This window comes from Pelecanus crispus, chromosome 2, assembly GCF_030463565.1.
Source record: "Pelecanus crispus isolate bPelCri1 chromosome 2, bPelCri1.pri, whole genome shotgun sequence".
Taxonomy (NCBI): domain Eukaryota; kingdom Metazoa; phylum Chordata; class Aves; order Pelecaniformes; family Pelecanidae; genus Pelecanus; species Pelecanus crispus.
Window position 1 is genome coordinate 133,796,168 of NC_134644.1, and position 26,371 is coordinate 133,822,538.

At 39.2% G+C, this 26,371-nt stretch overlaps 1 protein-coding gene across 1 annotated transcript in view; it reads right to left on the reverse strand.

Annotated features, from left to right (window-relative positions):
- Positions 1-211: 211 nt before the first annotated feature.
- CA8 (carbonic anhydrase 8) overlaps positions 212-26,371 on the reverse strand; it is a 36,190-nt gene continuing 10,030 nt past the window's right edge. Inside the window, exons 4-8 of the mRNA XM_075706014.1 lie at positions 13,223-13,318; positions 10,745-10,807; positions 9,310-9,358; positions 6,387-6,499; positions 212-346 (exon numbers count right to left, since the gene is read on the reverse strand). Of these exons, the coding sequence (XP_075562129.1) occupies positions 212-346; positions 6,387-6,499; positions 9,310-9,358; positions 10,745-10,807; positions 13,223-13,318 (456 nt within the window). The remainder of the gene's footprint in view (positions 347-6,386; positions 6,500-9,309; positions 9,359-10,744; positions 10,808-13,222; positions 13,319-26,371) is intronic.

A 26,371-nucleotide genomic window follows, 5' to 3' on the forward strand; every position in this document is an offset into this window, starting at 1 on the left:
ACCAAACTATTATACCATAGGATAAAATAAAACAGTACAGTGTCAAAATATACAGTTGTGACAATATATCATAACATTAGCTGAAATGAACTCAGTGTGTTTTCTCCTTTAGCTACATCTCCCCTACTAAAATTATTTCAACATTTTGATTTTTTTGCTAAGCTTTTACTTACCCGAATAAAGACTTATTTTTGTTGTTCTTCCTCTTCTGCTACTGAAATGCAGCTCTGATGACTCTATCGCTAAGTGGCTGAGTTGGTCTGAAGTTATCTCCTAGGATTCCATCACAGCCCTCTAAAAGTTCTGCACCTTTAACATGTGTCCTCAGTCTACGAAATTCCTCTATCTGAAAGGCAGAAAAACAGACATGAAGAAGCTGAGATACATTCTTCACTGTGGGACTAATGATCAAAATCAGCCTTGCCCAGCCACTTCTGCAGCTTTGAAACTTGGACTGTTCAGGTACCATATACTAAGGTCAATATACGTCATTAATAACATTTGAAAATAGTTGTCAGCACTATCAAAACATTTAACATATAGAGAAAAATAAGAACTTTTACACACATGGTTTGGCAAACTTATCCTTTGCTTTTTCGCAACTTCCTTTGAGATCTATAACCTTCTTAGCCATTGTAGATTACATCCTACGAACCAACCTCGCAGTTGTGACAGGAGAGTAATCATTCTGGTCTTCAAAGAAGTGCATTTCAGGAATAACTTGGTTGACTATAAATTGCTTTGAATTTTTTCCAGTGATTTATTTATTGCCCGAAATTTTTGCTTCATTTAAATAATAATTATTTTCTAAACCAGGAAAATCGTGAACAGACTCTCAGCTTTAGAGGAAGTCTGTTGACATTTTATATAGAAAAATATGGTTTTTCACACCAAAACAAATTAACACTTCAAAATTTCTGCAGATGTAGGTGCTAAGCATACTTAGAAAATCAAATACAGTCAAAAATCAATATAAAACATTTCAATTGGGCCATAACAAATATGTTTCCCATTTATAGACTCTTTTTAGAGGTTTCCAAATCTAATATGGTGTAGGGAAGAATGTGAGCAGCTTCCACCTCCATCCCTGGTATCAGCATCAATCTCCATGTGATAGAAAACTAAGAAAATCAATGCATATCTCAACAACATTACATCTTACTGTTCAACAGTGTTGTTTGTAAGAGTCTGGTATTTTAAATAAGTAGTTACAACTAGTAAAAGAAATTGTGTTTATTTTTGCTTTGGCATATTGACAAGCTATCTTAGCTGGATACAGCAAACCTGCTTGAAGGCTGACTCGCCTAGCCTTAGCCTTTGTACTTGTACTGACCTTCTGATGCCTCACTATCCAACTCAGCTGTACCTTGAAACTGAAGCTACACAGAAAGCAAAATGGAGCCTGAAGTATTTAATCATTTTATCACGTAAGAAATTATAGAGAGAATTTCTCAAACCAAAAACACCCTATGAGGGATTACAGGGAGAATGCAAATGTGACTCCAGAATTAAAAGAAATGAGGTACTAAACAGCAGGTAATGGCATTTTTATTCTTATATTGCCTGCAGAGAATACTGTCTTACTGCAACCTTGAAGACAACTGCCTTCATTGTTGTTTTCCACTCTACAGCAGAATTGATACACTTATTTACTTGATTTAGAGGCTAGCTCTGCTCTGCTGTATTTTCCTCAAAAACCAGTGTGCTTAGAAATCAACATTCAGCTTCTTGCAGCTGAGATATAAGGCAACAGCTTAGACTGAAAAGATGAAAAGCAGAACAAACTATAAAGCTCCTTGAAGGTGCTTTAAGAGGCAGAACTCTGTTTTGGAAGATTGTTTGTTTGTTTGTTTGTTTAAAGCAAACTGAAAACAAACCCACTACAGGCTTGGAACTGAAAAAGTCTTCAGGAGTCAAGTGCTGGTAAATCACTGAATGGGTTTTGTAAAGGTACCCTCTTTCACCATCTGAATCAACTCCAGAAAGTCTGAAATAATTGTAGTTTAGGAAGAAGCATTTTACAAAAATGTGGGTTTTGTTTGATCTTTTGAGAATGAGAGACTTCAAACAAACACAGATGAAGGAGAGGGAAGAGCAGACTCTCTGCAAAGCTGGCACTTGTGAGCTGTCTCCTACAATAGCTACAAATGCTCTGCCCCAATCCCCACAGTGAAATCTTTCTCCAGAAGGCACTCCTCACAAAGTAGCTTCCAGTTTCTTCAGTCAGGAAAGTAGGATTGACCTGATCCCTGTGCCTGCTCTTTCGTCTTCAGGGAAGTCAAGAATTGCAGCCCTACTCCAAGGGGGAATTGCTTCTGAGCCCACCAGCCTCCTTGTTCAGTTTTTCATACCATGGTTCAGACCCCCATGACAGAGACCCTCTAAATACATGGTGGTCTGCCTCACTCCTGAAAAGTAGTTGTCAGAAAAGGATACTAGCTGTGTTGACATTACTTTTCATATTAAATTTCCATGTGGTAAGGCAATAATATGTGTGCCCCACTTACCCTGCTTCCTCTGATACGGAACCATTTACTATCTCCTCCCAACCCCTCACAAGTCATTGCTGTGAAGTACACCCTGTAGGACTGCCAAGCAAATAGATATTTTAGAGGCATATGGCTAAGCACCCTGGGGTATTCACATGCTTTCAACAGGAATAGCCATTTATAAAATGTTTTTCTCATGCCCAGAAGACACTAAGGATGACCCAGGCCTGTTCACACCAAAATTCAGGATCCAATTCTAACCAGTGAAAGGGTAAATACATAATTGTAGCTTTCCTACTGAGTAAAAACAAAGTTAGTTTATATTATGTAGAGTTTTGCAAGAATACTTTTACCACTTCCCTGTATTCAGACCCCGAGTACTGCTTTCTTCTGTTTCACTTAAAAATTTGCTGAAGAATAGAACACACAAAACAAAGAATTTGCATGTTTTCTCTACAAACATTTCTTCTATACAAGGAATAGAAGCATTATCCTTCTGTTTGAAAATTTCACATGCCTCCATGACACCTTCCAAGAACACAGACCTGTTTCTCAGTGAACAGAATACCGTGAATCTCTCAGAGTGCTTTATTTCACAAACTACATAAATTTTGCACAATTCCCACTCCAGCTCCATACGCTCATTACTATTTCTGTCCTTTAGGAGGTCTCGATTTTGAATGAGGTAGACAAAAGGACTAGAGACCTCACCATTCAATACAAAACTAGTTAACTCTGACAATGAGTACAGAAGAACGACAGCTCCTTGCTGCATCATTGTTTAAAATCCCTACTCTGAGTGGCTTAGACAATGTACTTATTCTGGGCTTCAGTGAACCACAAAGCACATTATTCACAAATGTCCAATTTTTAAAAAATGTAGTGGAGAGCAGCATGAGCAAGTCTTTTTCAGTTATTTCCTGCTCTTTACTGTCCTAATAGGAGGGAGTTTTCTAGGAAAAAATGTGCCAGGGAAGCACATCCTGACGCTGCAGTCCTGGCTTGCTCTTTTGCTGTTGATATAACCAACACACCCAGATCCCAGCTGCTGAAGTGAGGTGCATATGGAGATGAATCTCCTTTCACTTAACATTGACTTAGATCAGTAGCAAATCAACTCATCAGCTGAACTTTACTTTCTGTAAATGTCTTCAGGAGAAACAGAAAGAGGTTCTCTACTTTGCAATGGTCAGCCTATTATGCCTAGGCAAAAATAGTTACTTCTCCACTGTTTCAAAATAAGCAATGTGGAAATATGTAGATGTGACCATGAACTATAATTGCAATTTTATTCATTTTTTCCCCTTACGACCCACAGTTTGCTAAGCTGATCAATATTGCTATGTTAATTACAGAAAATGGGAATGTGAAGAAGTATCTTGTCTCCAATATATTAACTAGCTTCATCAGAGGAAGGCAATAAAACCTGTTCCATATCAGACTGTGTTGTTCTTTATTGTTACTTGTTATTGACACTCAGAAGTTGATTATTTTATGGCCTGAAAAATGAAAATAGAAAGCCTTGAATTTGTCTCTTACTGGCTATTACCACAGATGCTACAAGTATTTATATAAATCACTTGAAGTTTCATAAGCTATGTTCATTAGTATCCCACAGAAGAAAGTTCCACAAGTTAATGACACATGTAAAAATAATGTATTTAAATCCATTAGAAATGCATTTTCACTGATATCTATGCTTTAATACTACAAGCAGGCTTAATAAAATTAAATGCCTTTACCAGGCTTCCATGGATGATTCAGAATGGTATATGCTATGCTACATCCTCTTATTTTCCATAGACAAAAGCCCTTGCATTTCTAATCTCTCCTTAAACAGAATCTGTCGTAGGCACTCATGCCCACATGCAGAAAAGAGGCCAGATACTTAATTGCAGCCAAAATGCTAATTACAAGTTAAAATCTTGGATGTCATATTGTCAGCAAAATATTCTGGCAGCCCCAAAATCTTATTTTGGGCACCCTGGGGAACTCTCAGTCCCTTTTGACTTTAGAATCCCAGAATCACCGTCTCTCACTTACTTGTCCCCATATTTATCTTCAGTTGACATCTGAAAGCAGTATCTGATGCAAGTAAAATTTTTATCCCACCTTGGCAGAAGTCCTTCATGTTCTTAATAAGTCTTTTCTACACAACCATGACTTTTAATGCTGCTGCATTCATAACTAGCAGTGAGGATTTTTTTTCTAATTGATGCTGATCTACAAGTACAAAGTATTGTGGATCATCTTGGCATAAGTCTGCTCCAACCTCTCACTCTGTTCCAGTGCCACACATACTGAGTCAGTGGCAGGGAAAAAGCCCCTCCATGACTTGTATGCCTTCCATCAGTGCAATATTCTTGTTGAATTGGGTTTATACCAATCAAAGTAATGCAGCAACACAAACCAGCTACACCTCATCTAAAGAAGGCCATGGTTATGAATCATATTCTTTTCCCCAGGCACAATATTCTCTTCTGGAGACATCCCCTTCACACCACATTCCAACATCTTGTTTTCTTGTGGTAAATGAGCACATAATAATATCAACTAAAGTTGAATTTCTCTGCTTAATTCCTCCTTCATTCACCCCCTTGCAATCTCCCACCACATGCAGATGGCTTGAACTGTGCCCTTCTCTGTGCATTGACTGGATTAAAAGGGAACAGAGACTACAAAATGTGCAACTAGCATGAAATAAAATATCATACAATGTCTCAGTGTAATAGCTATGGTCTTCATATTTCTGATTAAGTCCTCTTATTTATCCATATCATATCTGGAAAATTAGCTGCCAAGTTACAAAATGCACTCTGTCTTTAGAAGTTATTCTGAATCTAATAACGCCAACAGAGTTCTGTTTCCATTTACTCAGTAGTAAGCAGCCATAAGACTTATGCTTTCATAAGCAAATAAATACCAGATTCATGATGGGATACATTTAAGTTGCAGCTACCATACAAATAAGCTTATTGGGAGCTATTGCTTTTATCTAATGATTAGAACTAGAATTCAGTTTTCACATGAAAAGAAACACTGCCAATTTCAAACTGCTAACAATTGTTAAAATATTGTGCTGGGATTCCTAGCAAAATTTTAGATTATTAAAGCTGAAATAATTTGAATGTGAATTTGTCACCTTTTACACTTTTTTCTCTTCAGTTTGCACATGCTTCAGAGCAGGCAATGAAAATTAATGCATTCAGCTTCAGGGATTCTAGGTAGTTTCACTTAAATTAAACCCACATTCCTCCAGTTGGGATTCACAGTCTGTGGGAGAATATTCATCAGGAGTTTTCATTGTTTTTACTGGGATTGTTTGTAGAAAGGTTTGAAATGTTTCCTATAGAAAGGCTCACATGACTGTTAGATATAATTTTAAAAAAATCCTTTAAAATACATACATGTGAAATCAAATTTAAATAGGTAGTTTCCATTTGACATTTATTACAAAACAGAATTTAAAAAGAGCAAGATAAGTTAAATATAGTTCAATGCAATATAGCTAGCCTGTACTATGTTAACATTTTTCATTCTCCAGGACATAGTGTCTCTCTATGCTTTTTTGTTCCTTTAACATCAAAAAGCAGTGATATTTGAAAGCTTACAATTACAAAGAATTGAATTTCTTTTGCCCATTGACTTCTTTCTTTTTCTTTCACTTAAATAAAGAATTATTTTAAATGTAGATGATAAATGATAACAAGGTTTTTCATCTCTGACCTTTGCATTGCTTTCAGTGACTCAAAAGGCTTAACCTTTACTTGAAAAGCCATGTACTGATCTAATGGGATCTTCAAGGGGAACAGATATAATGCCCTGATATATATATTTGCACGCTATAACCTTTAGCTCATAACCATATTCCAAGGTCACTTTAAGCACAGCTGTTACCTGCACTTGGGACACAGTCAAAGGATAGCGAAATAATATCCAGGTGACACCTTCACTGCAGGGTGGAATGGTAAGAGAGCCCTCATACACCCAGTAGTCACGCAGTAGAGGATCTGAAATTAAAAGAAATGTGGAATTTTAATGACATTAAGAAAGATAATTGTGTCTTTCCAATTATGACAGCTTACGATAGCCATGGGCTTGCTCATATTATGAAGTTAGTATGCAGTAAGTTAAGGTGTGAATTTATAACCTGCGAAGCACTGTCTGCTACTTTCTCATGTGAATGTACATGAGCTTGTGGTCATTATACTACAGTAACTTCCCCTTGCAGATGAGTATTTTAGAGCTGAAAATGGCACTTCATAGATGTGAAAAATAATGTGGATAACTCCTTAAACTAGCATAGCGATTAAATAATATGGTGGCAAATAACTCCTGTTGGTGCCAAAAGGTACAAGAGACATCCCATTTTGAAGGCAGAGGGGCTGTGATAATTAAATTTTAACTGACTTCTACATTCAGAATATGTCTCAAGGATTAATTTATTTCATTTTTTTAGAAAAATTCAGCGAAAACAGCTCAAGCCAAACTTTTCAGTTCACAATTCTGGTGACATATTTTTTGAGATCCACTGGTGTCTCCTAGCTTTGGAAAAGTGAGTTGAATTTTACAGGGAAAAGAAAGGAAGGTTTATTTAAGAATAAATTATTTTAATAAGTTTATAAACTTATTAATAGGTTTATAAATAAGCGTTAGAATAAACAGTTGTCTCTCAAGAACGTGTACAATGATTTGTCCAGAGTTTTAACTCTACATACTTGTTTGATTTTAATTATTCTAATTCCACAGAGATTGTAGTCACACTGCACTTCATAAGTGAGACTACACAGGGCTGCCCTTTGCTGCTGTAGGCCATACTCACAAATGACTCCCTGACACAGCTTAAGAAGTACATCTAGGAAACTGCCTCACTGTAAAAGAGGGGACAAGAATCAAACCTTGGGAAGAACTGGAGACAAAGGCTGGTTAACCATGGCACGGAGAGCTAGGAGGAAGGTTGTGACTAGCTTGACAAGGACAGGATGGGAGGTTGGAAACTGGAATAAACTTGCTTGGTTGATCTAACTTGTTACTGCCATTTCACTACTAGCTCAGGGGAGTATCAGTAGAATTGAATCTTGCTAATGAAACTTGTGATTGTCAGTGAATGGATTTTGTTTTGTTGGTGTGATTTTCTTTCTCAGTTAGGGAATTACATAGCAAATCCATTGAAAGCAAGTTGCATTGTCAAACACTCAAAAGTTAGGAACTGCAAGAATTAATTCAGCCCATCCTGTGCATGCATTGTGACACCGTCTTGTTACATGATCACGTATGTCTTTCCTAGAGAACCTTTCATCATGTACTTGCAAAGATGGATGATTTTCTTTTGAAAACCATCTAATAACATTTGGGTTTCTCAGTACAATATCTGGTCCTTTGTCTTCTTTCCCCCATGCTATTAAAATCCTGCTTGTTAGAAGGACCACATTTTCTCATTTTTCATATTTCTAATGCACTCATTTCTTCAGTGTCTGAGTGCTTCACAAACATGAATTAATTATCCCTGGAAGCATTCAAAAAATGGGTAGATGTGGCACTTCGGGACATGGTTTAGTCTAGTCTACCCTTGACTGGTTTAGTGTGGACTTGGTAGTGTAGGTTAATGGTTGGACTAGATGATCTTAAAGGTCTTTTCCAACCTAAACGATTCTATGATTCTATGATTCTATGATTCTCTAATCTATCCTTCCAACACTGCACTGTGGTGAGGAAGGACAGATTACCCCCACACTTTAAAGCTGGGGAACTGAGGCACAGAGAAGTTAATGTCAAATGCATCTATTCGTTTGAGGTGTTCAATATGAGATGCTTAGAACCTGATTTCTCAGAGTAGTTAACTTTCTATAGCACTTAATGCAGTCAGAGCACTGCTCCCATTGACTTCAGTTGGAGGTGTAAGCACTCAGCACTTCTGCAAATCAGACCCCATGATCTCAAGTCGGGCACCTAGAAAATGAGGAACACATAGTTAGAGATGACTTATGAAAATTTTGGTTTATGTGACTTGATCAGCATCAAACAGGAACTCTGAGGCAGGGGTCCTGTAAAAAATAACTTATGGCCATGCAATTAAAAGACGTTTTATAATGCATATGCATGAAGGGGCACAGGCAGCCTTAATTCCTGCAATTCCTAATTGCTGAGCACTTGACTTTGCAACCTAAACAATATTCTTTTGATATAATTAATATAGTTTAATGTAGACGTGGATTACTTTGGAAAATTAAAGATCTTGCCACTATGACACAGAATTTAGCTCAGAAGGATTCCTTGCAGAAACATTGGTCTTGTAGAAACGCATTTTTTAAAAAGTCACATTTTTTTCAAGACGAGGTAGAGGAAGTGGTTGTTTCTTACTGTTACTCTCTAACTTTTAGCTATATGAATTTGAATTTGCCTCCCGTTGTCACTACTCCTTGTACGCTATACAACTGTCATTGCATCATGGCATTGTCTTTTGATGCTGCCAGAAAGCTACCTTGCTGAGTGGGTATTTTCTGCTGAAGTTGAGAAAGGAGCACACACAGCTCCCCCTCTAGGTGGGATGATAAATCATCAAGAAAGCTAGCTACAGTGTTGCCAGCAGTGCATGGACTACAGTATCACATCCCACTCACACGACAAAGGTGAGGATTTATCATAAATTCCAAAGGGACTTCATCCCTATCCCTGTCAGCACCACTAGATGCAAAATGCATTACCACCTTATGGGACACACTCTCAGGCTTGCAGTTAGACTACGCTTTAGATCAAGATTGTCTCAGCCTCTGCAATTAGCTAGTAATCCACCCACATAAAAGTAAGCAAAGGCACCTACCTGGCAATAACGAGTTGGGATTAAAACAGGGTATTGTTTTGGACTTTCCCTGAAAAAATGAATACAAATCAATCTCATCTCTAGTTTCTTATTAAAATGATGATGAATGGAGAGGTAAAACACACTGTGTGTTCTTACAACATTAAGCCTTGAATTCCTGTGCAAAGCAACCTCATTAATAGCCCCCATTTAATCATCATTGCATTTGTCCTTGCAGCTACATGAACACGGTTTTTTATTCTATTTTATATTTTACTTCTGAGGTTATCTCAGCAATTTGTTAACTTTCTGCCTATAGTACCTGGGCTGCTTCCAGGTCCTTGCCTTGAAATTCTCTACATGAAATTCAGGGGTTCCATACAATACGAGTTTAAAAAACAAGGGCCAAAGTGAGCTTTTTCATGGCCAAAGTGGATAACGCTAACAAAATAAAGCTGGTTCCACATATTTAATGCAAAAACATTTTACATATGCCAAAAGTATGTTCGATGCTGACCCTCTGAATGTCATTAGTATAACATGCTCACAATGATGAGGCCTTTCATGACCTTCCTCTACTTGGCTGTCCTTTCAGTAATGAAACTACAGAGTTCCATACACTAGTTTTCTCTGACACCTTCATAAACAATGAGTTTGAAATATTAACCATCATGACTGAAGTTTACTATATATTATTTGACTAAAAGAAAATTTTCAATTCCCTTCTAATAACAGCTTCTAATTTTTCTACACTTTGGCATCCATTGAAGTGAATGCCTAATCTCTCCAGAGCAATACAAAATGTCTCATTAATACATTTCAAAATCCTTTAAAATCAAAGGTAAGTATGATTATTTCTATGTTACAGACAGAGACCATGAAGCAGAGAGATGGAAGTAACTTGCCCAAGGTCATTTAAGATAGCATCAACATTCTGGAGAGCACTCATATCTCCTCAGTCCTGCTAGGTGTATTATCTGTCCTTCAGGATCCCCACACATAATCCACCTGACAAGACGGCATTGTGTTTTTGCTGATTTCCCACTGCAAGTTAATATGGGCGCTCAGTTCATCTATTCTGTTCCTCTACAAATTAAAACCAGGTAAATTGGAGATGCTGCTGCTGCTGGTGTTCACTAAGCATTGTGTGAATGTGCTTGCATTCACACTGACTTCATGGTAATCACTGAAAAGGTAGTACTTGCAATCAGTTACTGGTATAGAAGATCAAAGCTTCTGGCCATCAGAAAAGAAAGTAATTATAAAGACTGCATATTATCTGAAAGCAGTGTAAAATGCTGAGCTTCTGATGCAGGTCACCAAGCTACAGCTTTCACACGTGCTTTTACTACAGACGTATCCGGAACCCTTTACTTGGCTTCAGTGTTTTATATATACCCTTTGCTCTCTCACTCTCTGGTCAGTGAAGGAAGCGTTTCTTCAGACAATGCCTTACCTTGTACTGGATGTCCTGGAGAATTTCAGTTACAGCCTTTAGGCCTACATGCTCTTTTCCTATCTGAAATACAGCAAGCAAAGATGAGTTTCAGTATTTTGCTATTTCTGAAACTGTGAGGCAAGACAGAGGTCAACCAGAACAGTAAGTTCTGTAGTTGTTTTCAGTTAAGCTACACAACCTTGTGTTAACTAAATACACCGATACATGGCAACTCCAAACAATTAAATCACAATAAAGACACCAGCCAAAAGTAAACAAGGTGTAAGTAACTTTAAAGCAGAGACAGAAACTCACAGAACAAAAGAAAGAGTCACAGTTAAGCCTGCTAAGTTTTGATAACCCTGTTTTGCAGCATATACTGCATGTGGAGTCAAAATCATGCAGCATTATGGCATATAAATGCCAAGGATAAAGTTTGTCCTTACCAGTTTTTGTCAGAAAAGTACACAGAAAGGAACAGAGTGCACAAACATGACAGACACTTTTTGAATTTGTTGCAAATGTGGCCCAAGGTATCTCTGAAGCTTGGGGGAGTTTTTTCCTGCCTGCAGAGCACAGAATGGCAGATCCCCTCTCTCATGACATCTCTGGGATCCTGCTCCCAGCAGCCTGCAGCACTGCCTTTACCGAACATCTTTAAGGAACAGAAAATGGGGCTTTCAAAAGAAACCCATTCTTGAAATAAGATATTCTTATTTTGTATGAACATTGTTCACCCTGTACGCTGATTTCAGCTGCTTCTGATCTAAATCACCCATCCTAGGACCCTGGCTTTTAACTTCAGAACAACATTGGCAAAATAGTAAGACTCAGAACAGCCTTCCACTTGAATTCTTTGCCACCGTGTACACTAAGAGGTGAGGAATGAAGTGGGCATGAGTGAGAACAGGGCAGCTGGACCCTGAAAAATGTGTTCACTTTTTGTTTCTCTTGGAATAGAATGCCACACTGTTCACTGGAAGGAAACAACTGAATGTCAAAAATAGGTAGTTTGTAATTTCTAGGAATTTAAGAGGATTTTCTCCTGTTTCAGAATGGGATTTCCATTTAAAACCTTTGAAGTGGGTAAAAGATATTGAAATCACTTCAAAGATGTTGTTTCTACATTAATTATCACCAAGGGCTGTCACTTAAATCAGTGAAAATATTTTTATTGACCTTAAAATTACGTGTTTGAGAACTGTGGTCCAAAACTATTATATTTCCATGCCTTTAGCAGGAAAAATGGTCACCAAATTTCCTCTCCCTGTTCCTTTAATAAACAGCATAAATACTGTTTTTACTTGGTCAATTGTAATTATATGATGTCTTTCTTGGCTAATGAAAAAGGCCTCTGGAATGCTTAAGAACTCTGATGAGGGCGAGAGATCAGAAATGGAAAACGTATCATTGAAATTTCAGATTTATGTAAGAACTTGCATATAACTTTCTAACTCACTCAGAGGTTACCTCTGCTGGAATTAGGTGGTGACTTACATAAGCAATTATCACACAACCCTCTAGGATACAAAACTGAAGACTTTCTAACTTCCAATTTTAGCAGTTCTATCTGAGTGTTGGAGCTGTAACCAATGTACCTTTAAATTCAAACAGAGGTAAAGCTCAAAGGCATTCATAAACTCGTTACAGAATATGACAAATTAATAATATCACTGTGAAAGAAAATCCATTTCATCTAAGCACAAACTCTAAACCTCTTCCTCCAAACCCATTTAAATAAAACAGTTTGCCATTTCTCATGAGGAGGATGACAATCTGGTGCTTGAGGACTAAAACGGAAAATCTTCTTTAGAGTGCAGCCTTTGAAAAACCTTCAACAGCAATTAGATTATGGGGCTAACTTCCCAGCTTGCATTACACCTTCTCCCCAGAAAGCTTTAAGCCTCCTCGTTGCAGGCTTTTCTGAGGGTCTGTGGCAAGACTCTTTACACCCTCAGTCTGGCATCTCTGAAGCAATACGACTCCACCTCATATTTGTCCTGTGTGAAGAAGCACACTTGTCACTGTATTCAGAAAACACAACAGTACTACCAGTTTTTGGCTGTGCCAATGGATTAGTAGGGTTTTTTTTTTCTCTTTCCTCCTCTCCTCTGTAATTTCCTCGATTCTGAAACAGCAGGCCTGTCCAGGAATGGAGAAAGACAGATTACAGAGGTAGTAAAGCACCTGTACCTCCTGACAGTCCTCATTCTGCCCTTAGAGGAATGGAGAGTGGATGTCTGCTTATAGCCAGAGTCACGGAGAGAGATGGATGACTATGTATTACCCCTTCTTTAACTAACATACTTTCAATATCCTGTTTAAACAAGAATTACTAAACAAGATATGACTGAGAAGTATCTTTTGAATAAAATACCAGCAGCCATACCTTGTTTTATTTTATGAAATCATTAAAAATGAAAGAAAACAGAAAGGAACTTATTTTCCTCAGACAAATGATAGTGCATGATAACAAGTGCAACACAGGAAACTTACCTGCACAAACAAAGCAATAATAGCTATGCCGTGCTTCTTCCCTACTGCCTCATCAATGCTGCTGTACAGTGTTGAGTTCCAGTGCATTAAATGAAGCTAAAACAAAGCAAATAGACCAATAGAGAAATATGTTTTGTAACAAAAAACCACCAGCAGTTAACGTCAATTAACAAAGCCTCCCCATGTGTGTGTGCATGCATGAATATACATATGTGCATGCCTATGGCTGTGCATGTATATGTAAGTGGATTCCTATTACAAACATCAGGAATCCCAAGAAAAAGGTCAGCTGCAGAGAAAGTGATGTATAGCCAGTTACCAAATATCTACAACAAAGGTGTGAATAACTATGCTAATGATGATTTACCAACTCCCTCACTTTGAATACTGAAATAACGTCAGCTAATGAAACCCACCAGCATTGCCTCTCAGCCACCCAGCTCTCTTCTAAGGCAGGAGTATGGTTTTGGACATAGGCTGTCCAAACACACATTTGAGTGGCTGACTGTCCTATCTTAAATGTCACTTGTCTCACATATCACCTCCCAAGACGAGTCACTCTATCAGTAGTAAGAGTAGGAGAAGTGATTTCAGGAAAGGTTAAACATAGAGAAAGTCAAGCAGAAAGAAATGGCTGGAGGACCACCTTAGTGCTAAGGAGTAAAACACGAGCCCTCAACTGCCACCTTCTGCAAGGTAACGGGGCCTGTAGGAGTTAATGCGTGAACACACATCAGGCAGCAGGCACCGGATGGCAAACACAAGTCTGTTCCGGCGGCGAGGTGTCACAGCATGACTTGGGAAGTGGTGTTTGAGAAAAGTGGTGGGAGACAGACTAGCAGGTGGTTGGAAAGGGAAGAAGGAAGGGAGGGGAGGGAGGGGAAGGAAGAGGGTGGGAAGGGAGATGGGGGAAGAGGGGAAAGAGGAAAGTCCTGGAAAACAGACTGACAGCTGGAAAGAGAAAGAAAGAGAGAAAGGAAGGGGGAAGAGGGAAAGAAGGGCAGAAGAAAGGAAGGGTGGAAGAAAGGGCAGAAAGGCAGGAGGGAGGGAGGAAGGAAAGAAGGGACAGCACTATCTACTGAGAGGTAATATGCATTTCAAACACGAGTTTTTCCAGCATTAATGCTAAAATGTAATCTCTGCGGCTGGGTCTGATAACATTGCAGAGCTTCAACATCCTAAGCACAGCTGCTTTGAAGTTTATCTGCCAACAACTTTTGCACATTCCACATAGATAAAACAGCTAAAAAAATACAAACTCTTAGATTTAATTCCCATTGTAAAATCATGATCAATGTTTTGCTCAGTCATGTGTCTAAGAAGTTAAAATGTCACCCTGTTATCTAACATCGCTTCTACCTTCAGCAAAATTCGTTTTTAAAACAGATAGTGTGTCTTCCTATTCTGTGTTTCATTTCTGCCCAGTAACGGCCTCTGTGAAATGCTTATTGCCCCTTACACAGCAGGAGTTCACTCGGGCATCTCAGCATTTCAGAAGACAAGTTCCTCAAGCGATCACACTCCCCTTACTGAATCTCCAATGAGAATTTTGGGCATGCTTCTTGATTGCCATTTCAAAAGTCAATACAAAACTTTAAATTAACATATTGTAAATCAAATTAAATTCCAAATTATCATACAAATAATTCTATTCATGCTGACCAAAGGCATCTGCTGCAGTAAAAACATGAAAACTTTTTCTTAAAAAATGTAATTTTTTTCTAATTTGCACATGAGAACACTAATACAAATGTACTTGCTCACGGCTACAGAACTTCTAGATGTACAAATGCTCCCTGTTAGAACTAAGCTATCTCACTGTTGCCGATGGATTTACTTGGTGCTGTGTATTTTATCATCTATAAAAAGCTTCGTTATACTTTTAATTTGCCTTTGGCTTTTAAAGTAACAAAACCACAGGATTAAATAATGACATTTCAGTGTCCAATGCTCACTTTAGCGGACACAGAACTACCACCACCCAAGAAGATAAAGCGTTGCATTTTCCAAGACGAGCGTGGAGTTTGCATCAGCTACCCACTAGAGGGGGCTCACGGAGTCCCACAATCCTCACCAAGATCCTGACGTTAAAAAGGAAACGCGAGCAGAATGAGCTTGGGGTGACTGCAGTCGGGATGGCAATGTCCTTGGTGGAGCAAGAACAGCGCTGCATGGCACCGCGACTCGGTTGGTTGGAAATGTCAAAGCAAGCTTGTCCTTTGGTGGCTGGAACAATAGCGCTGAGGGTGATCGCCAAATGTAAAGAGACCATGACTTTGACTGTGTCAACAGGCGGGTCTTGGCTAAAGCTGCCGTGGCACTCGGCATGTTACGCTCCTTTGGAGGTGAAGTCTAATCTGACATTTCTCTGCATTCTGACAACAGTGGGTTTTTTCTGAAGATTTGAAAGGAAAATGCTGAGCCCTAGCAAGAGGAAAATGAGCAAGCGCTTCAGACCATACCAGCAATGACCCCCAGTTTATCCAGAAACAGACTGTTGTCCTGCCTTAGGCAGCAGCCTCATCAGGGCAGAGACCTTCCTATGATAAGGCTATGTATCAGTTAGAAAAATGACACCAGAACCTCTGTGTAATACTGTAAAACATTAAGAGGTCTAGAATTAGTCTGTGCAGCAGCATAAACAGCCTGACAGGAAGACGTGCTGCAAAACACACTTGGCTGCTGCATGAAAGGGGGACCACAGTGTGAAAAGCCCTGCAGCTGGAACTGCTTTCCAAGAACATACCTACTGGGCAGCACCTCTTCCCACCTCTCCAGGGGACATGGGGAGAGTAAGTTAAGTATTAGCTATGCATTTTAAGAGTATCTTTAGGTCTCTGCATCCCCTCCAGGCCTCCTTCCTTTCCACCACCTCAGCAGAGGTCAGGATGGTCTACTAAAAAAAAAAAAAGCATAACGCAAAGACAAAAAAGGGATGTACTTAAGGCTAATTTAGACACCCCTAGACTAGGTTCAGGTTTAGTAATGAACATTACTAAAGGTACTGAAATAGGCAGTAAGCACTTTCTGGTCCAGAGGTTTCTGTAACTTTGAGGTTCTGCTCAATGATGCCTAAAATACATAGTAGGCTCCTTGGAACAAGAATCATCATTTTGTACTGGGTTGCTAAAGCCCAAGGCAGAATGGACTTCTGGTCTGTGTTTAAGACGCTACTGTGTTACTTCCTTAGAGGCAGCGATAATTACAGTGGATTAGTAATCTATTTTTTACACAGCAGGTTGCAAACTTGCTGTCATAAACACTGTGGTGCCAAATAGTGTATCAGCAGGTTCATAAATGGATTAGACAAATCATGGACAAGTCCAAAACCAGACACTAAAGAGAACAAGTAGAGATGCTGCTTCTAGCACTTCTAGTCCTATGATGGTAGATGACAGGGGAGTACAACAAAAAGCAGTCAGGCTCATGTGCTCTCCCTACCCAGCGTCCCTTACTGGCACTGCTAGAGACAGAGTACTGGAGGGACCACTGGCCTGATCCAACAGTGTATTTATTATGTTCCCATGTTCCAAACCAAGGTGATATTTGGAATAGCTATTCACAGAAAAGGTTCTGTCATTAGGGACTTACAAACTGAAATTAGACAAGCAACCCAATGGAAAATAATAATTAATACCATAATATTTCCTAACAACAGGCCAACAGGCCTCACATCTTTTGCTCTCACTCTGATAAGCCCATGCACGCACATTACAATAAATAAATGGATGTCAACATGCACTTAAATAAATGGAAGTCAAATCAAATGAATTCTTCTACAGAGCAGGAAAAATGCAGCTCAGATGGGAGCTGGGTGAGTAAATGAAGAAGTGATTCAGAAAGGGAAATATTAGCAAGGAAGCAGTAAGGCCTGAGTGTTCATAGCAAAGTGTTGCTTTCAAATTGTGGTTTATCCTGTGTGTTCATGTGGTTCTCTGCAGCTGTTCTGTCTTTTGTTTGCTCTTTTTTTATTTGTAATATGACATCAGATGAAAACATCAGACAATAGTTAAAAAAAAAGATGGCAAAAAGTCTACAAACATTACAAAATTTGAAGTCTCTAGAGAGTACAGTCCACAAACAACATGCCTGTAACTCTTGTTAATATTTATGTGAATCAGATGTGCACAGAGGAAAGACCCCAGTGCTTTTACAAATCTTGAAACTGTCAATATAATATAATGCCCATGCACCTTGACAACTTAATACCCATGCATCTGTATCTTACAAGTAGTAACAGCCAGAGAGGCTTATTAGATTAACACTGTGTATTTTGGTAACCTTCAGTTTTACATTGATTTGAGACAGCTATATAAAAAGTACATACTCACAAGAGGTGCCAGTCTCTGATATGAACACAACCATGTGGGTTTTTTTAAATAATCAGCTGCAGTGTATTGGCAGCTTACCATTGTGTGGTTTTCATTCCGAGTACAAACAAGCTGCACATGTCAGTATGGCAGAAGAAGCTCTACTCAACTTGTTAGCTAATGTTTTGATACTTGGTAGTTATGATGTTTCTATACAACCAAAATGAGTCAGCTATGCTGTCACCGGTTATCGGTGGCTGGCTCAGCGTGCCAGACAGTGTATTTTTACAAAATAATCAGAAAGCTGTGAGAAACTCCTTAGCACTCAAAAAATACTTTTTTTCTTGGATAAAAACATAATTTGGAGCCTTTCAGTGTTCCAGCTGTAAATCAAAGAATTGCAGCAGTGACTTCCTTAAAATCAGATAAACTGAAAACTCATGAAGGCAAATGATAATAAAGTGCTGATAAAGTTAATTCGTTCTGTGAACAGCTGGAGAGACTCTCCTTCACAGGAAAGATTAAGAAATTATTCCAGGTAGCAGAGAAAACCCTGCAGAAGGATTATTCTGTATGGAACAAATTCTGAGAATATTCTCAATTTTCATCCAGTCCCTACTCAACCAAATGACTACTGATCCCAGTCCTTGCTTAGGAAAAGCTGACACTCACAAGGAGCCTGTCTCAAATCAAGACCTCCTCAAAACTGAGTAAGGACCTGAGATTCTGTCTTTAAAATCAATAAAAAAAATTAAAACCCTACACTTAAATCCATCCCTTTCTCTACCACAGAAATATCTTTTATGTCAATACAAAAAGGCCTGGGATGGTAGATTTTTACACAAAATCAGAGTCCCTGGGATGACAGATTCTGGCAGGAATCAGAGTCACTGTATAAGACCTAGCACATTTATCAGTTCTGGAAGCCAGCTTCTCTCAATAAAAAGCAGAGTTACAAAAACCGTATATTTCACCCCCATCTGGGGCACCGGCTGCTCTGCAGAAACCTGCACGGCCCTAAGCTCACAGAGAACAAAAATGATCTTTTAAGCTCTGTTGCTGACCTTACTTTATTCCCAGCTCACACATAAAAACATATAATGACAGGATTATTTATGTTGGAAGTGGTCTCTGAAGTTCAACGGCCTCCTTCCCCCATTCACAGCAGCACCAATTTCAAAGTTAGCTACTAATTCAAAGTCAGATCAGGTTGCTCAGGGCCTTGTCGACTAAGTTTTGCCTGTCTCAAACAATGGAGATCCCACAACCTCTCTGAGTAACCTGTTCTCTGTTTGACCTCCCCCACAGTAAAGAATTTTTTCTCCTTGCACCTAATCAGAATCTCTCTTGTTGCAGCCTGTGTCATTGCCTCTAGCCCTTTCATGCTCCCCAGGAGTCTCTGTTCAGGAGCAGAGGCCACAAGGAAGAGTGATGCCTCTTGATTGACTCCTGAATGACACCTCTTTCTCAGACCCTCTCAGTCACTCACCTATGTGAATGACCCATGTTTCACCCAAGCCTACTTTCACCTAAGCCTACCCAACTCGTGCAACGTCAGAAAAGTTGCTACTAGCTCTGTCCCTTGCTGCAACATGTTGATGTGTATCTGTCACCCAAGTGCCAGACCAAACATGAGACAGGCTCGTTCCTTATAGGAAAATACACTCTGAAATAAATCCCAGCTCATCTTTTGTTATGATATATCTGATTAATGGTAAGAGGAGAAAGACTCTGCTCCAACATTTCTGCACTCTTATATGATCTTAATGTTACAAATTTGCTATAAACCTGCACAATCTGGAATGACTTGCTACCACAAAAATAAGTCCATATACTATAACTGTTTTCTTTATGAATACTTATTGCTAAACTACTGAAACCCTAATTTGTTGTTGGGATCCCTATAAAACACTGTCCAATGTGCAGTGTTTCCTTTGGCTAAGTCAGGCAGTTTGGAACAAATCACCAAGCCCACACCCGCTGGAGTCAAGGGGAAATGTGCCAACAGCAAAACTCCTCCTGACCTCCCTGGCACCACAACCAGGCCCTAGAGGGGACTTATGCCTGGTAAAGCCACCAGCAGCTGAGGCAGCAGGAGGCAACATGAAACACCTGCCCAGCCTGGGTGTAGGTCCCACCTCAACCTAACTGGCAACCATAGCCCATATTGCAAGAGGTTGTGACATGGGGGATCCTTCTGTTCAACGGGCTCATGTTTGTGCTCTACACACAGCAGAAGACCATAATTTTTAAATAATTCCTCTTCAGATCTGCATGTTAAACTCCTAGAACGTCAGATTGTGACACTATCGTCACTAGGCTTGCTTGAATCCATGCTGTTGCAATCGCCCATTGTACTTTTTCCACTCTCTACACTCTTACTCTTTACTAAGGAGCTAATTATTACAAAAGCTTCTTTCTTCAATGCATGCTGCATCATGTGTAAATTAATCTTCTGGAAAGCTTTGTTCTTTGGTCAGAACTAGGTTATACAGCTATTTTTTGTTAGCTGTGCAACTAGCAATTACAAGCCTCAGAAAAGTCTGCTTAGTCTAGTAATATTACAGGACAAGAAGGCATCTAAGGATGAGAGATACGTTATTGCTCTCATATCTTCCCAAATCTTATTTCAATTCATATAGGCTGTACTTCAATAGACTAATAGTTAGGTGAATACTGCATCACGGCATCTTAACCATTTCCATCTAAAACGTTAGTCTGGAAATTTTAAGCATATTGCGTTTTGTCAGTTCTGTCACCGCTGAGAAAGAGAGTGGAGCTGAAACTCTGTTTTGATTCCACATCTCAGGGATGAATCTATACCCCTACGGTAAATTAAAGCAGCTTTAAAGTGGCTCTGCCAAAGATTACAGAGCGAAGAACTGTTCTCCTGGACTCACCCAAGTTTGTCAGAGATCAGTATATTCCAGTTTCATTCACAACATGCCATAAAAACTGAGGAGGGAACAGTACAAATGGGAAACTCTGGCTACCTAACTAGGACCAGCATAAAGCCTTTTGAGAGGTTTGAGAGGGATGAAATGAAGCTGACGATTTCAGCTGGTAATAATGGAAGGCAACACAGCCCAGTCATACAATTATGATGTGTAATTTCAACAATGCAAATATTGCATAAACAACATCACAGGAGGACAAAATGTGGAAAAATTGTGTCTTGCTATTATACATGTGCACAAGAATTTATGAGTTGATACTTGACTTGGCACTGAATTGTTTCAGGAAGCAATTGACTCAGCTGCTGGCAGTGACCATAACAAACAGTAATTAAGTTCCAAATCCTCACAAGGGGACCGAACCAAGGATATGACCAGGGCACACAGCTTCAAGAAAAGTGATTAAAAAATTAGAAAGTTAGTTATTAACAGCCTAAAGGAGAGGTTTAGGAAATTAAAGTTAATGGAATTGATACAGAGGCAGTTTGAAAATGTCTTAGGAGAAGCAGGAGTACGTGTACATACTCCATGCCACAAAAAAAAGAAACAAAAGCCCATAAAGTAACAAAGCCTGCGTGGTTAAACATTACAGTTCAGTCAAGCTAACTATGCTTCCTTTGAAAATGCAAATGCAAATAAAAGCAAATGACTAGATCATGAACTCTGGGCAAAACCAAGAAGAGGATGAGGAAGTAGCCAAGGGAATTAGGTCATTAATCAGTGTACTTGGTTTATGCTTGTAGACTTGAATTTTTCAATGCTTCTATTGTGGATAGGTGCCAAAATGCCACTGAATTTCAGTAGAAATGAAATCTTCTTTAAAATTTCATACATAGATCATTGTCATAAAAAACTGGCATAAAGGGAACGCGGTGCCTATCTTTGAAAGCAAAGCTAATTTCAGCACTAAGAGAGACAAGCTGAAAGCAGCACCAAGAAACACAGATGACAACACTGTTAGCTTTAAAAACCTGATTAATATAATGTAGGAGAAGGGAAAGCACAGCTTCTGCTGAACTTGAACTTCTGCTTATTACAATTCATTGAAAGTGTTAAAGATCTAGCAGGTCTAGTCTTTGGGTTTACCGTCAGGCTCGAAGTATGTAGAGAACAATATGACATTCCCTGAACAAAGAAGTCTGTAATCTAAAATCAGAGACATTAGGTGCAAACAAATCAAGTTGGAGCAGAGTACAAGGTACCCTGGAGATACTGTTTGGACAATTTCGTAGGCACAGTGTGAGATACTATATGTGTCAGGTCAAAAGCTAAATTCACAGCTAAAACATGCAGAACAAATGCTTGACTGGGACATCAGCGTAGTCCAGAACCCTTGCTGCCTGGTGCTCTCCTCTCCGTGAACATCTTTGAAGGAGCACAGAGCTGTAACATGGCTGTAAATAAAATTATTTTAGTTGGATCATAAAAGGAAGGGTTGCAAAAACATCTTCCAAAATCTGTTCTCTTTTCAAAAAGCCAGCATCCAAGGCCATAGGGGAAACAGGGTGCTGTAATTTGTAATTTGTGTGTATTTATTTTTTCTTCCCCTTTGAAAGCACAAGCACTGCTTATTTCCACTGGCACACACAGGAGATGAAAAGAAAACAGGAATTAATCAAAAATGAACATTTTTCCAACTGTAATAAAATTATACAGGCTAAGAAAAGGAATGAAAAAGACAAAACACCCATGATTCCAGATTGCTAACTTTCAGTATCAACCCTATCAGTAAGAAAATGAAAAGCTACGCAGTTATTACTGTCAGATTCATAGGTCAGGCTCTTCACTGTGCCAAGTTTCTGCTCAGTGTGTGAAGCAAGGAGCACCACAGAGCAGGTTATTGTCCCCTGATACCACATCTGGCCCCAGCAAAACTGTAGGCTGAGGTGCCCTGGGTCTGCCCTTACCTATGCTAACAGGAACCTTCATAGCCTTTATTCTTCCTTCCCTTGAACTATGAAGGCCAGGAAGGAAAAAGCAAGGATTTTAGTGCAGGACCCTCCATCCTGCTTTTCCTCTGGATTCTTGCCAGCCTGAGTGGGTGTATGCGTGTGCCTCCATGTGCTTTTATAGCTCCACAGTTAGAAAGAGCGAAGCTTGGAAAAAGGACTGGCCCTCGCTGAATAGTTGATGCTATTACAGGCTAGCAATGCCATCAAGAAGACAGAGAACACAAAGTGCTATGGGTTAAGTATTTAATTCTGGAAGTGTTATTTATATGACTAAGCATTTAATATAACCATGTCCAATTCCACTAAGTGTTGGCTGCAATCTGTTGCCCTGGATTTAAAACCAGACTGCTCATATGTAGGAAGATTTAAATCACTGATTTAATTTTCAACAATAGATTCTCTAATGAAGGCAGAATAAAAAACACTCCTTCCCTGCTAATTTATTGTTTTACTAATAACTGAATTCCACAGTTCTCTGTGTTTCAAAGCTAAGGGTCTCTCTAAAGAGATGAGAATCTGCAGCTGCATATTATCTTCTTAAGTCATAATCTTGACTGTTCTCCAGTGAGCAGTTGCTCTTCCATGCTACACTCCTCTAGGAAACTCAAGTCAGGTTTTTTTTCTGTAATGTTGGCTAAGCTTCCATTGAAATAATAAACTTTATTATGCATCTGTAACAGTTTTCTCTTGAATTGCAAGTTTGCAGATTGCATAATGGTGTTACATTTTTCTGCTCTCCTATAGCTCCATAAACTCCCCAAATTTTGTTAAATTTTACCTGTTCCTCAGTCCAGTTCACTATGTGGCTTAATGCTGGCACAGTGAGAAGGCAGGAATGACCAGTAAGACTATCTCGTTGGCAACAGGGTGGTCTATGGACTAGGGCTAAGATAACCCTGTGGTTAAATTGCTGAACTAGTATTTACAACCTAAATCAGATATTTTGGTACTACGGTGTCTGCAAGTCTTACTAGAATTCAAGCATCTAGGAATAATGAGTCAGTTCTCTGTCAGTTCTGAAAAAGGCATCATGTTTGACCATGGCTAAGTAATTTAATCCCTTTGAACTTGTCTTCCACCAGTTCATTGACAATAGTAGAACTTGTCTCCCTCACACTGATGTTTTAAGGATTACATTATTTGTGCTTGTGAAGCACTCAGGCATGACAGCAAATACTTGTGGAAGCCTTCAAAGGTTTTCAGCTCTTAGATGATCTGCAAGTTTTACCCTTTAAAATGGACAGAGCCATGTCTGCATCATTAGCACAAAGAACACAAAATTTGGGGTTTAGCATCAGAAAGCTATTATCTCCCTCTTAGAGTATTCACTCATGCACTGGGGCCAACCTAGGAACTGGTCCTGACACAAGCATACAGCGTGGAAAGGGAGGAAATAAGGAATCTCCATTCCCAGCTTATTCCACAAATGACAGATGTTAGATAGAAAAACAGTTAGGCCTAGTGGTTAGGGCAAAGTGCCAAGGAAAACCAAACAGGAAAACCAAGGTACCAGGAAACTGAAGCAAGATGCGAGCAGAGTGCCAGCAACGATCATGGCAGAAATTAGAAAATTATGTACAACTGAAGCAAATCACATCAAGGGCACACAGCCAAGAAAAACGGCAAGGAGGAGTCTTGAGCAGCCATCTTGTTGTGCTCAAACTTGGGCTTAAATCCTCTTCAGAAGTCCCATCTTCTAATTGACTACACAAGCTCTTCTACCACAGCAGAATGAAAACAGTAAGTAGCCAACTTGTTAGAGCTGGGAATGGGGTTTGCAATAAGGCATGTCACAATAGCAGCCTCTATATCCATGAGCACAAGCACTGTCACCAAGTCACTCCTGTGAGAAAGCAGAGTAAGGTGAAAGCAAAGCCGTAATTCTGCTCAAGGAGTGGAAAAGATTCACATCTTTTAAAAAAGTATCAGAGGCTATATTGTTTCCACTGCAGGCAGGGATTGCTAAGAGCTATTTTATTCAAGGTTACTTGCCTGCCTCTGCAAGGATGCAGCACCACTAAACCTGTTAGTACAGGCTATGACTGAACATTGCATCTTAGCCCCGCGTAACTGCAAGAACATTTGGTGCCAAATGTCTATTACAGGCAAAGCACAAAGACTGTCCTCAACTCCTGGCAGAACTAAACCAATAAACTGAGGTAAGATGGAACAGGGAGCCCAGAGAAGGGCACCCCTCTTGAGTCAGTCCTCATTTTCTTTTCATTCGCATTTCCTTCACCCAACTTCTCTCCACCTGCGACATTTCTCCTTAGAAGAGTTCTTCTTATTCTGCTCAGTCATGTGTAGTTTGGACCATTTATTTCTTAAAAGGATACTGCAATTTTCCATCCTGGTAGAAGTTATAAATCACAACCATCACAACTGCCACCTCAAAAGAGTTTTAGGTGCATATGAGCCACGAAGCTTCTCCACACATGACTGGCTGTAAAGAAGAGAACTCTTAAAAGGAGACAAAAGGATAAAGAAGCTTCACTATAGACTGTTAACAGCACTCTTCTTTGACCTGGGGTCTGGCAGCTTGTGTCTTCCACAATCCAATAAATAAATTGCAGATTTTGCACAGAAGGGAAATCCCATTTGCTGCTTCTGCAGATGTGTACAGTTCTTCCACAGAGCTTAGCTGAGCATTTCTTAGACACTAGCCAAGCTAAAAGCATGTTTGTGCTAGTATATCAGCCCATTTTTGCACTTGCTTTTTTCACGAATCCACAATACAAAGCACATAGATGTATTCCCTGAAAAATTCAAACTATATGTGACTGAGCAAAACAAGGGCCAATCCAAGCTCATATCGACAAACTACCTAGAAACAAGGTATACTTCAGAGACTGCATGTGCCTATTTAGGTCAAATTAACCCTCAACCACAATAAAAATATAATACTAAAAGAGCTTAGCAACTAGCAATCTCAAGAGTCATAAGCAGCTCATGTGTGCTTTTACAATGATGGTAATTTTGTTTTTATCTTGTTGTTGGTTCTCTGTTTCCCAGTATACTGGGAGGGGACGGAGACCTCCCAGCTTTGTATCACTACAAAAAAACCCAAAGAGAAGTCACATCAATTAGGGGACCGCAGAGTGTACAGTCCATAGAAAAATGCAGAAAAATACTTAAACACCTGCACATATCGGGCTAGGATCCCACGTAATATAATTCACTGACAGCCCCAGAATTGGTGCTAGGACCAATTTTGCACATGGAATGCTGTGTAAAGCTAAGTATTATTGTTATGTTCGCAAATGGCACGTACATAATGTGTAATAGGTTGTTTCTGTATAAATCATTGCAGATTTGGAAAACAAAACTGAAAACATCTGCTTAGATATTGGCCTGATTTTCTTGTGTTTTTCCACAATTCTGTCCTCAAAAATTAGATAATGTCCAATGGGCATATCTACTTTAAACTATTATTAATCTGTTATTCATAACCTCTCAAGGATATAGCTATTACATGAATGTCATCATTTTCTTATAAGACACACTGTTTTAATCACAGCTCACAGTATTCATGTGCAATGATTCCAAAATTCAGAAAATCGTCCAAGTCTTTGAATAACAAGTTAATTTTCCACCAGAAAACTTGGACAATTTCTGAGCAGAGTTCTAGACCTCAGCATGAAGCTATGTACTCCCTTCTGGAATCTGTTCTTTTTGCCTCCTGTTAAATTCATGACTGCCTAAGCAAGATAGTCTTCATTCATAGCTCTTGTGCTGCCGAAGTGAGCAGAATGAATGAATTTTTTTTTACAAGCAGGTAATCAATGCAATCAGCTAAGGCAACAGTATTTACTCCTTAGTTTAAAACCTTTTCTTTTAGGGTTTATGACTGGTATCATAGTCCCATTAAAGCTACTGGCAAAAATCCACAGATATCAGAACTGAGCTCACATATTAGAAACTACCGTCATTATG